The sequence below is a fragment of the Schistocerca cancellata genome, chromosome 11, assembly GCF_023864275.1.
Source record: "Schistocerca cancellata isolate TAMUIC-IGC-003103 chromosome 11, iqSchCanc2.1, whole genome shotgun sequence".
Taxonomy (NCBI): Eukaryota; Metazoa; Arthropoda; class Insecta; order Orthoptera; family Acrididae; genus Schistocerca; species Schistocerca cancellata.
In genome coordinates, this window is record NC_064636.1 from 68,653,496 (window position 1) to 68,668,644 (window position 15,149).

Below are 15,149 nucleotides of genomic sequence, written 5' to 3' on the forward strand. Positions count from 1 at the left end.
TGGTTGGTATTCTTTGCTCATTCCAGTTTTGATCCACATGTTGTCACCAAATTCATTATGTAAAAGATAGCACAAAACAGATTATTTTATGTCTACAACATCACACATTACAATCAACTTTTATTACATATATAGAATTTTTTTCCTTCAGCCTAAGCTCATGGATTATCATTGACTGACTGTCCGCACTTGTAATATTCTAGATGGTATTCCTGTTATTTTTCAAGTCGAGGTGCTCAAGATATTTCTGAAAATAACTTAAAGTAGCAGGTTTTAGTATAAAGAAATAACACTTCCAGTATTTACATTCACTCACCATTTTAATCATTACAAAGCTTTGTGCCTTAATGGCATCAAATCAGTAACCGTGCTCCATCCAAGTCACAGACCTACTGCTCCCAGTATTACCTGTTCCTCTGTCACCTTTCTGTGGACAAACGAATGAACAAATAGTTGACGATCTATAAGATTTAAATATAGTAGTGGATGATGATGAAATTCTGGTTAAAAATATGTGGTCTCTGCCTCATTAAATTGTTCATTACCGTGCATATATCAACAAAACTGAATCTGTGTTTTTCAACAAACAAAACACAGTCTTGGAAGTGATATCAATGTTCTGTGTTACCTATCTTTTGATGCTAGAGATTTAACTCACATTTATGCCAAAGTGAAATACTTGCAGTAAGTGAAAGGTATCTGCAACAAAAGGAAAAAAAATTAAATTTTAGTAAGCCCACAGTGTATGACGAATGACTTGTTTGTGATCCTTTATAGTGTAAGGATTATGCTATTATCTTAGTGCAATACATTATAACACTCAACTTTGCACAGTTACAAAGTGAATCAGAGCCCAAACATTTCATTTCATTCATGTTCCTAGTTATATCCCATACATCCTAAATGACTTATTCCGGCAAAATTATTCTTAGCATGAATTATGAAACACCAAAATACTCACATATTTTACATTTTGATAGGCATCATACAGTTGTGTGGTCTTGTTTGCTTGTGTTGAAAGTGCCCAGTTACCTGCATATAATAAAAATACAAATGAGTTCACAATTTTCTACATGACAACATGTGCTCGAGAAGAGTAAAAGGTTTCCTACACATATTAGACACAAATACTCACATATTTTACATTTTGCTAGGCATCATACAGTTGTGTGGTCCTGTTTGCTTGTGTTGAAAGTGCCCAGTTACCTGCATATAATAAAAATACAAATGAGTTCACAATTTTCTACATGACAACATGTGCTCGAGAAGAGTAAAAGGTTTCCTACACGTATTGGACACAAGTACTCACTTATTTTACATTTTGCTAGGCATCATACAGTTGTGTGGTCTTGTTTGCTTGTGTTGAAAGTGCCCAGTTACCTGCATATAATAAAAATACAAATGAGTTCACGATTTTCTACATGACAACATGCGCTCGAGAAGAGTAAAAGGTTTCCTACACATATTGGACACAAATACTCACATATTTTACATTTTGTTAGCACCATACAGTTGTGTGGTACTGTTTGCTTGTGTTGAAAGTGCCCAGTTACCTGCATATAATAAAAATACAAATGAGTTCACAATTTTCTACATGACAACATGTGCTCGAGAAGAGAAAAAGGTTTCCTACACGTATTGGACACAAATACTCACATATTTTACATTTTGCTAGGCATCACACAGTTGTGTGGTCCTGTTTGCTTGTGTTGAAAGTGCCCAGTTACCTGCATATAATAAAAATACAAATGAGTTCACAATTTTCTACATGACAACATGTGCTCGAGAAGAGTAAAAGGTTTCCTACACATATTGGACACAAATACTCACATATTTTACATTTTGCTAGGCATCATACAGTTGTGTGGTCTTGTTTGCTTGTGTTGAAAGTGCCCAGTTACCTGCATATAATAAAAATACAAATGAGTTCACAATTTTCTACATGACAACATGTGCTCGAGAAGAGTAAAAGGTTTCCTACACGTATTGGACACAAATACTCACATATTTTACATTTTGCTAGGCATCATACAGTTGTGTGGTCCTGTTTGCTTGTGTTGAAAGTGCCCAGTTACCTGCATATAATAAAAATACAAATGAGTTCACAATTTTCTACATGACAACATGCACTTGAGAAGAGTAAAAGGTTTCCTACACATATTGGACACACATACTCAAATATTTTACATTTTTTTAGGCATCATACAGTTGTGTGGTCCTGGTTGCTTGTGTTGAAAGTGCCCAGTTACCTGCATATAATAAAAATACAAATGAGTTCACAATTTTCTACATGACAACATGCGCTCGAGAAGAGTAAAAGGTTTCCTACACATATTGGACACAAATACTCACATATTTTACATTTTTCTAGGCATCATACAGTTGTGTGGTCCTGGTTGCTTGTGTTGAAAGTGCCCAGTTACCTGCTTATAATATAAATACAAATGAGTTCACAATTTTCTACATGACAACATGCGCTCGAGAAGAGTAAAAGGTTTCCTACACATATTGGACACAAATACTCACATATTTTACATTTTGCTAGGCATCATACAGTTGTGTGGTCCTGTTTGCTTGTGTTGAAAGTGCCCAGTTACCTGCATATAATAAAAATACAAATGAGTTCACAATTTTCTACATGACAACATGCACTTGAGAAGAGTAAAAGGTTTCCTACACATATTGGACACACATACTGAAATATTTTACATTTTTTTAGGCATCATACAGTTGTGTGGTCCTGGTTGCTTGTGTTGAAAGTGCCCAGTTACCTGCATATAATAAAAATACAAATGAGTTCACAATTTTCTACATGACAACATGCGCTCGAGAAGAGTAAAAGGTTTCCTACACATATTGGACACAAATACTCACATATTTTACATTTTTCTAGGCATCATACAGTTGTGTGGTCCTGGTTGCTTGTGTTGAAAGTGCCCAGTTACCTGCATATAATAAAAATACAAATGAGTTCACAATTTTCTACATGACAACATGTGCTCGAGAAGAGTAAAAGGTTTCCTACACGTATTGGACACAAATACTCACATATTTTACATTTTGCTAGGCATCATACAGTTGTGTGGTACTGTTTGCTTGTGTTCAAAGTGCCCAGTTACCTGCATATAACAAAAATACAAATGAGTTCACAATTTTCTACATGACAACATGTGCTCGAGAAGAGAAAAAGGTTTCCTACACTTATTGGACACAAATACTCACATTTTACATTTTTCTAGGCATCATACAGTTGTGTGGTCCTGGTTGCTTGTGTTGAAAGTGCCCAGTTACCTGCATATAATATAAATACAAATGAGTTCACAATTTTCTACATGACAACATGCGCTCGAGAAGAGTAAAAGGTTTCCTACACATATTGGACACAAATACTCACATATTTTACATTTTGCTAGGCATCATACAGTTGTGTCGTCCTGTTTGCTTGTGTTGAAAGTGCCCAATTACCTGCATATAATAAAAATACAAATGAGTTCACAATTTTCTACATGACAACATGCACTTGAGAAGAGTAAAAGGTTTCCTACACATATTGGACACACATACTCAAATATTTTACATTTTTTAGGCATCATACAGTTGTGTGGTCCTGGTTGCTTGTGTTGAAAGTGCCCAGTTACCTGCATATAATAAAAATACAAATGAGTTCACAATTTTCTACATGACAACATGCGCTCGAGAAGAGTAAAAGGTTTCCTACACATATTGGACACAAATACTCACATATTTTACATTTTTCTAGGCATCATACAGTTGTGTGGTCCTGGTTGCTTGTGTAGAAAGTGCCCAGTTACCTGCATATAATAAAAATACAAATGAGTTCACAATTTTCTACATGACAACATGTGCTCGAGAAGAGTAAAAGGTTTCCTACACGTATTGGACACAAATACTCACATATTTTACATTTTGCTAGGCACCATACAGTTGTGTGGTCTTGTTTGCTTGTGTTGAAAGTGCCCAGTTACCTGCATATAATAAAAATACAAATGAGTTCACAATTTTCTACATGACAACATGTGCTCGAGAAGAGAAAAATGTTTCCTACACGTATTGGACACAAATACTCACATATTTTACATTTTGCTAGGCATCATACAGTTGTGTGGTCCTGTTTGCTTGTGTTGAAAGTGCCCAGTTACCTGCATATAATAAAAATACAAATGAGTTCACAATTTTCTACATGACAACATGTGCTCGAGAAGAGTAAAAGGTTTCCTACACATATTGGACACAAATACTCACATATTTTACATTTTGCTAGGCATCATACAGTTGTGTGGTCTTGTTTGCTTGTGTTGAAAGTGCCCAGTTACCTGCATATAATAAAAATACAAATGAGTTCACAATTTTCTGCATGACAACATGTGCTCGAGAAGAGTAAATGGTTTGCTACACGTATTGGACACAAATACTCACATATTTTACATTTTGCTAGGCATCATACAGTTGTGTGGTCTTGTTTGCCTGTGTTGAAAGTGCCCAGTTACCTGCATATAATAAAAATACAAATGAGTTCACAATTTTCTACATGACAACATGTGCTCAAGAAGAGTAAAAGGTTTCCTACACATATTGGACACAAATACTCACATATTTTACATTTTGCTAGGGATCATACAGTTGTGTGGTCTTGTTTGCTTGTGTTGAAAGTGCCCAGTAACCTGCATATAATAAAAATACAAATGAGTTCACAATTTTCTACATGACAACATGCGCTCGAGAAGAGTAAATGGTTTCCTACACATATTGGACACAAATACTCACATATTTTACATTTTGCTAGGCATCATACAGTTGTGTAGTCTTGTTTGCCTGTGTTGAAAGTGCCCAGTTACCTGCATATAATAAATATACAAATGAGTTCACAATTTTCTACATGACAACATGTGCTCGAGAAGAGTAAAAGGTTTCCTACACATGTTGGACACAAATACTCACATATTTTACATTTTGCTAGGCATCATACAGTTGTGTGGTCCTGTTTGCTTGTGTTCAAAGTTCCCAGTTACCTGCATATAATAAAAATACAAATGAGTTCACAATTTTCTACATGACAACATGCGCTCGAGAAGAGTAAAAGGTTTCCTACACATATTGGACAAAAATACTCACATATTTTACATTTTGCTAGGCATCATACAGTTGTGTGGTCTTGTTTGCCTGTGTTGAAAGTGCCCAGTTACCTGCATATAATAAAAATACAAATGAGTTCACAATTTTCTACATGACAACATGTGCTCTAGAATAGTAAAAGGTTTCCTACACATATTGGACACAAATACTCACATATTTTACATTTTGCTAGGCATCATACAGTTGTGTGGTCTTGTTTGCTTGTGTTGAAAGTGCCCAGTTACCTGCATATAATAAAAATACAAATGAGTTCACAATTTTCTACATGACAACATGCGCTCGAGAAGAGTAAAAGGTTTCCTACACATATTGGACACAAATACTCAAATATTTTACATTTTTCTAGGCATCATACAGTTGTGTGGTCCTGGTTGCTTGTGTTGAAAGTGCCCAGTTACCTGCATATAATAAAAATACAAATGAGTTCACAATTTTCTACATGACAACATGCGCTCGAGAAGAGTAAATGGTTTCCTACACATATTGGACACAAATACTCACATATTTTACATTTTGCTAGGCATCATACAGTTGTGTGGTCTTGTTTGCCTGTGTTGAAAGTGCCCAGTTACCTGCATATAATAAAAATACAAATGAGTTCACAATTTTCTACATGACAACATGTGCTCGAGAATAGTAAAAGGTTTCCTACACATATTGGACACAAATACTCACATATTTTACATTTTGCTAGGCATCATACAGTTGTGTGGTCTTGTTTGCTTGTGTTGAAAGTGCCCACTTACCTGCATATAATAAAAATACAAATGAGTTCACAATTTTCTACATGACAACATGCGCTCGAGAAGAGAAAAAGGTTTCCTACACATATTGGACACAAATACTCAAATATTTTACATTTTTCTAGGCATCATACAGTTGTGTGGTCCTGGTTGCTTGTGTTGAAAGTGCCCAGTTACCTGCATATGATAAAAATACAAATGAGTTCACAATTTTCTACATGACAACATGCGCTCGAGATGAGTAAAAGGATTCCTACACATATTGGACACAAATACTCACATATTTTACATTTTTCTAGGCATCATACAGTTGTGTGGTCCTGTTTGCTTGTGTTGAAAGTGCCCAGTTACCTGCATATAATAAAAATACAAATGAGTTCACAATTTTCTACATGACAACATGTGCTCAAGAAGAGTAAAAGGTTTCCTACACGTATTGGACACAAATACTCACATATTTTACATTTTGCTAGGCATCATACAGTTGTGTGGTCTTGTTTGCTTGTGTTGAAAGTGCCCAGTTACCTGCATATAATAAAAATGCAAACGAGTTCACAATTTTCTACATGACAACATGCGCTCGAGAAGAGTAAAAGGTTTCCTACACATATTGGACACAAATACTCACATATTTTACATTTTGCTAGGCATCATACAGTTGTGTGGTCTTGTTTGCCTGTGTTGAAAGTGCCCAGTTACCTGCATATAATAAAAATACAAATGAGTTCACAATTTTCTACATGACAACATGTGCTCGAGAATAGTAAAAGGTTTCCTACACATATTGGACACAAATACTCACATATTTTACATTTTGCTAGGCATCATACAGTTGTGTGGTCTTGTTTGCTTGTGTTGAAAGTGCCCAGTTACCTGCATATAATAAAAATACAAATGAGTTCACAATTTTCTACATGACAACATGCGCTCGAGAAGAGTAAAAGGTTTGCTACACATATTGGACACAAATACTCACATATTTTACATTTTTCTAGGCATCATACAGTTGTGTGGTACTGTTTGCTTGTGTTGAAAGTGCCCAGTTACCTGCATATAATAAAAATACAAATGAGTTCACAATTTTCTACATGACAACATGTGCTCGAGAAGAGAAAAAGGTTTCCTACACGTATTGGACACAAATACTCACATATTTTACATTTTGCTAGGCATCATACAGTTGTGTGGTCCTGTTTGCTTGTGTTGAAAGTGCCCAGTTACCTGCATATAATAAAAATACAAATGAGTTCACAATTTTCTACATGACAGCATGTGCTCGAGAAGAGTAAAAGCTTTCCTACACATATTTTACATTTTGCTAGGCATCATACAGTTGTGTGGTCTTGTTTGCTTGTGTTGAAAGTGCCCAGTTACCTGCATATAATAAAAATACAAATGAGTTCACAATTTTCTGCATGACAACATGTGCTCGAGAAGAGTAAAAGGTTTGCTACACGTATTGGACACAAATACTCACATATTTTACATTTTGCTAGGCATCATACAGTTGTGTGGTCTTGTTTGCCTGTGTTGAAAGTGCCCAGTTACCTGCATATAATAAAAATACAAATGAGTTCACAATTTTCTACATGACAACATGTGCTCAAGAAGAGTAAAAGGTTTCCTACACATATTGGACACAAATACTCACATATTTTACATTTTGCTAGGGATCATACAGTTGTGTGGTCTTGTTTGCTTGTGTTGAAAGTGCCCAGTAACCTGCATATAATAAAAATACAAATGAGTTCACAATTTTCTACATGACAACATGCGCTCGAGAAGAGTAAATGGTTTCCTACACATATTGGACACAAATACTCACATATTTTACATTTTGCTAGGCATCATACAGTTGTGTGGTCTTGTTTGCCTGTGTTGAAAGTGCCCAGTTACCTGCATATAATAAATATACAAATGAGTTCACAATTTTCTACATGACAACATGTGCTCGAGAAGAGTAAAAGGTTTCCTACACATGTTGGACACAAATACTCACATATTTTACATTTTGCTAGGCATCATACAGTTGTGTGGTCCTGTTTGCTTGTGTTCAAAGTTCCCAGTTACCTGCATATAATAAAAATACAAATGAGTTCACAATTTTCTGCATGACAACATGCGCTCGAGAAGAGTAAAAGGTTTCCTACACATATTGGACAAAAATACTCACATATTTTACATTTTGCTAGGCATCATACAGTTGTGTGGTCTTGTTTGCCTGTGTTGAAAGTGCCCAGTTACCTGCATATAATAAAAATACAAATGAGTTCACAATTTTCTACATGACAACATGTGCTCTAGAATAGTAAAAGGTTTCCTACACATATTGGACACAAATACTCACATATTTTACATTTTGCTAGGCATCATACAGTTGTGTGGTCTTGTTTGCTTGTGTTGAAAGTGCCCAGTTACCTGCATATAATAAAAATACAAATGAGTTCACAATTTTCTACATGACAACATGCGCTCGAGAAGAGTAAAAGGTTTCCTACACATATTGGACACAAATACTCAAATATTTTACATTTTTCTAGGCATCATACAGTTGTGTGGTCCTGGTTGCTTGTGTTGAAAGTGCCCAGTTACCTGCATATAATAAAAATACAAATGAGTTCACAATTTTCTACATGACAACATGCGCTCGAGAAGAGTAAATGGTTTCCTACACATATTGGACACAAATACTCACATATTTTACATTTTGCTAGGCATCATACAGTTGTGTGGTCTTGTTTGCCTGTGTTGAAAGTGCCCAGTTACCTGCATATAATAAAAATACAAATGAGTTCACAATTTTCTACATGACAACATGTGCTCGAGAATAGTAAAAGGTTTCCTACACATATTGGACACAAATACTCACATATTTTACATTTTGCTAGGCATCATACAGTTGTGTGGTCTTGTTTGCTTGTGTTGAAAGTGCCCACTTACCTGCATATAATAAAAATACAAATGAGTTCACAATTTTCTACATGACAACATGCGCTCGAGAAGAGTAAAAGGTTTCCTACACATATTGGACACAAATACTCAAATATTTTACATTTTTCTAGGCATCATACAGTTGTGTGGTCCTGGTTGCTTGTGTTGAAAGTGCCCAGTTACCTGCATATGATAAAAATACAAATGAGTTCACAATTTTCTACATGACAACATGCGCTCGAGATGAGTAAAAGGATTCCTACACATATTGGACACAAATACTCACATATTTTACATTTTTCTAGGCATCATACAGTTGTGTGGTCCTGTTTGCTTGTGTTGAAAGTGCCCAGTTACCTGCATATAATAAAAATACAAATGAGTTCACAATTTTCTACATGACAACATGTGCTCAAGAAGAGTAAAAGGTTTCCTACACGTATTGGACACAAATACTCACATATTTTACATTTTGCTAGGCATCATACAGTTGTGTGGTCTTGTTTGCTTGTGTTGAAAGTGCCCAGTTACCTGCATATAATAAAAATGCAAACGAGTTCACAATTTTCTACATGACAACATGCGCTCGAGAAGAGTAAAAGGTTTCCTACACATATTGGACACAAATACTCACATATTTTACATTTTGCTAGGCATCATACAGTTGTGTGGTCTTGTTTGCCTGTGTTGAAAGTGCCCAGTTACCTGCATATAATAAAAATACAAATGAGTTCACAATTTTCTACATGACAACATGTGCTCGAGAATAGTAAAAGGTTTCCTACACATATTGGACACAAATACTCACATATTTTACATTTTGCTAGGCATCATACAGTTGTGTGGTCTTGTTTGCTTGTGTTGAAAGTGCCCAGTTACCTGCATATAATAAAAATACAAATGAGTTCACAATTTTCTACATGACAACATGCGCTCGAGAAGAGTAAAAGGTTTGCTACACATATTGGACACAAATACTCACATATTTTACATTTTTCTAGGCATCATACAGTTGTGTGGTACTGTTTGCTTGTGTTGAAAGTGCCCAGTTACCTGCATATAATAAAAATACAAATGAGTTCACAATTTTCTACATGACAACATGTGCTCGAGAAGAGAAAAAGGTTTCCTACACGTATTGGACACAAATACTCACATATTTTACATTTTGCTAGGCATCATACAGTTGTGTGGTCCTGTTTGCTTGTGTTGAAAGTGCCCAGTTACCTGCATATAATAAAAATACAAATGAGTTCACAATTTTCTACATGACAGCATGTGCTCGAGAAGAGTAAAAGCTTTCCTACACATATTTTACATTTTGCTAGGCATCATACAGTTGTGTGGTCTTGTTTGCTTGTGTTGAAAGTGCCCAGTTACCTGCATATAATAAAAATACAAATGAGTTCACAATTTTCTACATGACAACATGTGCTCGAGAAGAGTAAAAGGTTTCCTACACGTATTGGACACAAATACTCACATATTTTACATTTTGCTAGGCATCATACAGTTGTGTGGTCTTGTTTGCCTGTGTTGAAAGTGCCCAGTTACCTGCATATAATAAAAATACAAATGAGTTCACAATTTTCTACATGACAACATGTGCTCGAGAAGAGTAAAAGGTTTCCTACACATATTAGACACAAATACTCACATATTTTACATTTTGCTAGGCATCATACAGTTTTGTGGTCTTGTTTGCTTGTGTTGAAAGTGCCCAGTTACCTGCATATAATAAAAACACAAATGAGTTCACAATTTTCTACATGACAACATGTGCTCGAGAAGGGTAAAAGGTTTCCTACACATATTGGACACAAATACTCACATATTTTACATTTTGCTTGGCATCATACAGTTGTGTGGTCCTGTTTGCTTGTGTTGAAAGTGCCCAGTTACCTGCATATAATAAAAATACAAATGAGTTCACAATTTTCTACATGACAACATGTGTTCGAGAAGAGTAAAAGGTTTCCTACACATATTGGACACAAATACTCACATATTTTACATTTTGCTAGGCATCATACAGTTGTGTGGTCCTGTTTGCTTGTGTTGAAAGTGCCCAGTTACCTGCATATAATAAAAATACAAATGAGTTCACAATTTTCTACATGACAACATGTGCTCGAGAAGAGAAAAAGGTTTCCTACACGTATTGGACACAAATACTCACATATTTTACATTTTGCTAGGCATCATACAGTTGTGTGGTCCTGTTTGCTTGTGTTGAAAGTGCCCAGTTACCTGCATATAATAAAAATACAAATGAGTTCACAATTTTCTACATGACAACATGTGCTCGAGAAGAGTAAAAGGTTTCCTACACATATTGGACACAAATACTCACATATTTTACATTTTGCTAGGCATCATACAGTTGTGTGGTCTTGTTCACTTGTGTTGAAAGTGCCCAGTTACCTGCATGTGATCAAAATACAAATTAATTCACAGTTTTTTTTTCCATGAAAACATATGCATTAGAAGAATAAAATGTTTCATCTACATACTGGATACACACACTCACATGTTGTAATATTGATAGGCATCATACAGTTGTGTGGTCTTGTTTGCTTGTGTTGAAAGTGCCTAGTTACCTCCATGGAAGCAAACCTCACACGATTCCAGAGTTTTCTGCAAGACAGTGTATGCATGTAAGAAACATATTGAAGATGATAATTATTCTTGTTTATATACAACTATTCTGATTATGAGTAGTTTAACAATGTACTGTGTTCTAATGATGTATCACTTACCAGCACTAATCACAGGTACCATTGGCATTCAGAAATATTAGTTTTTCTATATTCGATGGCTTGAGGCGGGTTCTTCTGTCATTTATGAAATGTCCAGTTTTTGAGAAGACCCTCTCACAAGGCACAGAAGTTGCTACAACATTGAACCTCTCTTTCACTACTTTTGCAATGGTTAGGTATATGTACTGATTTTGTCTCCACCATGCCAGAGGATCCTCATTTCTACTGATGACTGAGCTGTCAATGTACCTTTGAACCTCTACAATAGCACATGACTGTACTGTGCCCTGTGGCTGTGCATGTTTCACTAACTTATCAAATATGCCCCACACAGATAAGGACTCAGTTGCCAAATTATTTGGCTCAACAGATTGTGAAGGCTGAATACCTACTGGCCTACATTTTTCCAGTTTCTGGGCAACAATATTAATTAATTGTTTCTTTGTGTTGTCTGCTGCTGCCTGGTTCTGAAATGCCAGCAATTTGAAACGTGGATCCAGCAGTGTAGCAAGGGCAATGGACTTGCTCTGCTCAAGATTCGAAAACCGGTTTGTAAGCCCTTCTTTTAGTGCCTCAACAACTTTCATTGAAACTTCATGTAACTGCATTTTGGCTATTTCGTCACATACTGCCAGAAGTCCACGTGTCAGGACTATAACCTGAAAATTGAGACAAATATGCTAACAACTACACAACATTTAAGGAAAGTATACGATAAAATGACATTGAACTTACATGAGCCAAATAAAGTAAAATATTAACTTACCAAGCTGCCAGTTGGGTACTCCTCTGCACTGAGCTGCCTCGAAACCTGCTCAAACCGTTTCAAAATTGAACAGAGTTCGGAGCAGATTTCCCACTCATTTGACAGTGACGGAAGATCTGTGGGCCTGTTACAAAGGGCAACTGTAATTTTCACTGCCTCTGACAATTCGACAATACGTTCCAACATGAACAGGGCTGAATTCCACCTTGTGGGCAAGTGCTGGATCAATTTCTTGATGTTTCCTTTGCCACTGTTCTGTTGACATGTTAAGAGCCGCTCTGTTGCACTGCTGCTCCTTTTAAAAAAACCTACAATTGTCTTGACTTTCTGGTGAACTTCCTGAACATTTTTAAGTGCATCCTGCACAACTAAATTAAGAGTGTGAGCATAACAACCAAAATGTTTCCACTTGAGAATGGTGGAAATAGCATTTTTTATATTTGGTGCATTGTCCGTGACCACCATTAAAATTTTGCCACCAAGGCTAAATTTGTCTGTAATTTTAATCAAAGCTGTGGACAAATTTGAGCTGGTACGGGCACCACTGAAATGACTGCATTCCAGCAGTACAGACTGTAATCTGAATTGTTCATTTATGAAATGTCCAGTCACAGCCATGTAACTTTCATTAGAAGCTGATGTCCAGCAATCTGTTGTTAGACAGATTGTCTTTATGCCTTGCAGCTTTTGTTGTACTTTCTCATTTGCTTCTGCATATGCTGCTGGCAACATTACATTTGTTACAGTCCTTCTACTTGGTATTTCATAAGCGGGATTCAGTGCATGTACAAAACTACGAAATCCTGAGTCATTTACAATAGAGAAAGGTTGATAGTCTTTTGTGAACAGACCCATTAATTTGCTATCCACCTTCTTCTTTTGAATCTGTCCCATCCTTTTGGGAACGTATTCTGTGATGGCTGTCTGATGCTGTGATGTGGAGCGAACTGCTTCCCCCTATGTGCTGCTGGCTGTGGTGCCTTCTTCTGGCAACTCCACTGCAAGAGAGGCTTCACCTATAAAACAATAAGCTGAACATCAGCATACAGATTGTGTCAGCAACAGAGGCAGGATATACATTTAGAGTACAATTTACTTTCCAAGTACTGTATGCTGATGACATGACACTCATCACTGATGGAGAAAATCAGAAATATATTTTAGAATACTAAAAAGTTGTAAGTAAAATGATCAGTGAATGGTGCAGGGCCAATCAATTATCAATACATAAAATAAAAATGGAGGTAGTTTACTTCACCCTAAAGACATTTAAACAAGACACAAAATGTGTTAAATTACTGGAATTGCATTTACATCAAAAACTCACATGAGATAAGCATATAAATCATCTGTGTGGCAAACTTGCTAGTACTCTCTTCCTACTACACAACATGAGATGCATTATTAGTAAACATTTATTAATTTCTGCACACTTTTCTTTCTTCCATTCACGATTGCTGTATGGAATACTGTTTTGGGGTAACTCAGTGAATTCAAGTACCGTCTTGAAGAATTTTAATTTAAGATCCCAACTCCATGCCCATAACATCCAAAATAACAGTAATCTAGATCTTCATACTCAAGACTGACATTAAATCATAAGAACAGAAAGCAATCTATTAATGAATAGTTTGAAGCATCCCATAGAAGTGTGGTTCAAATGTATGCTATACTTCTCAACTGATGAGTTTCTAAACAGTGATAGACAGGAAATATGCACTAGCAGTAACCAGGTGGTAACTACATAATGAAGTATGACTATAGGTGTGCGACAGTAATGTATAAGCATTCACACTTTTTTTCTACATAAGATAACACATAATTATATAGATACTTTTATATAATATGTGATAAATGTAATTAACTATTACTACTGCTGTTATGTTAACACTGTGTAGTACCACTGTAATTATGATTATTTTATTATTACCATTATTTTGGCATATGTATATTTGTCCTGCACATAAATACTTGCATAATTATATTTTGCTTTTATGTATTCAGTTATTGACGACGCCAATTGTATGGATAACATACCGATAGGCAAATAAAGATTCTGTTCTGTTCTATTAATTATACGTGCAATGTAAACCTTTCCTCGCGCCACTTCAAGTTTGAAATCTTATAGAACAGTAATTAAGAGCCACGTGAAATACAATACACCATTCAGATTTTAAATTACATCGCACTTCACTCGATGTTAATTTCGTACAATCAAAATCAAATCGCAGCCTTGAGTTACACTATACAGCAACAAAAAAAGTGGAAACTTATTTCTAATTACTGTCTGACGTAGAACATAAATTTCAGGGAAGTGAACATCCACGTTCTAGTTTAAATAGAGCGGGCTCGCGGGTTGCTTTGCAGCCTGTTACACTACGCTGTATATTTTCAACTCGAAATTTATACTTAAAGAAGCTGAAATGTTCACTATAATTCGGACAGTTAATGTCATTTAACTATTTGAGGAACAACTGCGCAATTTCCACAGGAAATGGTCGTGTTTGAAGAAATTATAAGTGTTTCCCTGAGTAAACGTTGTGCGCGCATGTTGGTAACGGCTGCCTCGGGCGTTTATGTCGAATTCTTATTGGCTATTGCTATCAGCACAACACAATGGCGCACATTTCAAGTGCCACGGACGGCGAGAATATCTCGTTCAAATTTCAGTTAAGCTCGATGGGGATTATTACACTTACAAACGCATATACCACGGGTAGAAAATTGAAAGTACAATCCTAGCCCCAAGAGTAAATTTTCTAAATGATCTACTTAAAATATCACCCAGCCTAGCAT

The 15,149-nt window shown here is 35.9% G+C and overlaps 1 protein-coding gene and 1 long non-coding RNA gene across 14 annotated transcripts in view; both read right to left on the minus strand.

Annotated features, from left to right (window-relative positions):
* Positions 1 to 655: 655 nt before the first annotated feature.
* On the minus strand, positions 656 to 11,466 carry LOC126108710 (uncharacterized). Of its 13 annotated transcripts, none has more exons than XR_007523609.1 (3): positions 11,359 to 11,466; positions 11,182 to 11,252; positions 656 to 1,032 (listed from the first exon to the last, which is right to left on the minus strand). It is a non-coding gene; the product is annotated as an uncharacterized LOC126108710 (long non-coding RNA). The 13 variants fall into 13 exon arrangements; XR_007523608.1 differs by lacking the exon at positions 656 to 1,032 and adding an exon at positions 1,301 to 1,380; XR_007523600.1 differs by lacking the exon at positions 656 to 1,032 and adding an exon at positions 1,829 to 1,901.
* A 126-nt stretch (positions 11,467 to 11,592) lies between these two features.
* LOC126108214 (E3 SUMO-protein ligase ZBED1-like) overlaps positions 11,593 to 15,149 on the minus strand; it is a 163,353-nt gene continuing 159,796 nt past the window's right edge. Inside the window, exons 4-6 of the mRNA XM_049913448.1 lie at positions 13,224 to 13,363; positions 12,354 to 13,072; positions 11,593 to 12,246 (exon numbers count right to left, since the gene is read on the minus strand). Of these exons, the coding sequence (XP_049769405.1) occupies positions 11,593 to 12,246; positions 12,354 to 13,072; positions 13,224 to 13,363 (1,513 nt within the window). The remainder of the gene's footprint in view (positions 12,247 to 12,353; positions 13,073 to 13,223; positions 13,364 to 15,149) is intronic.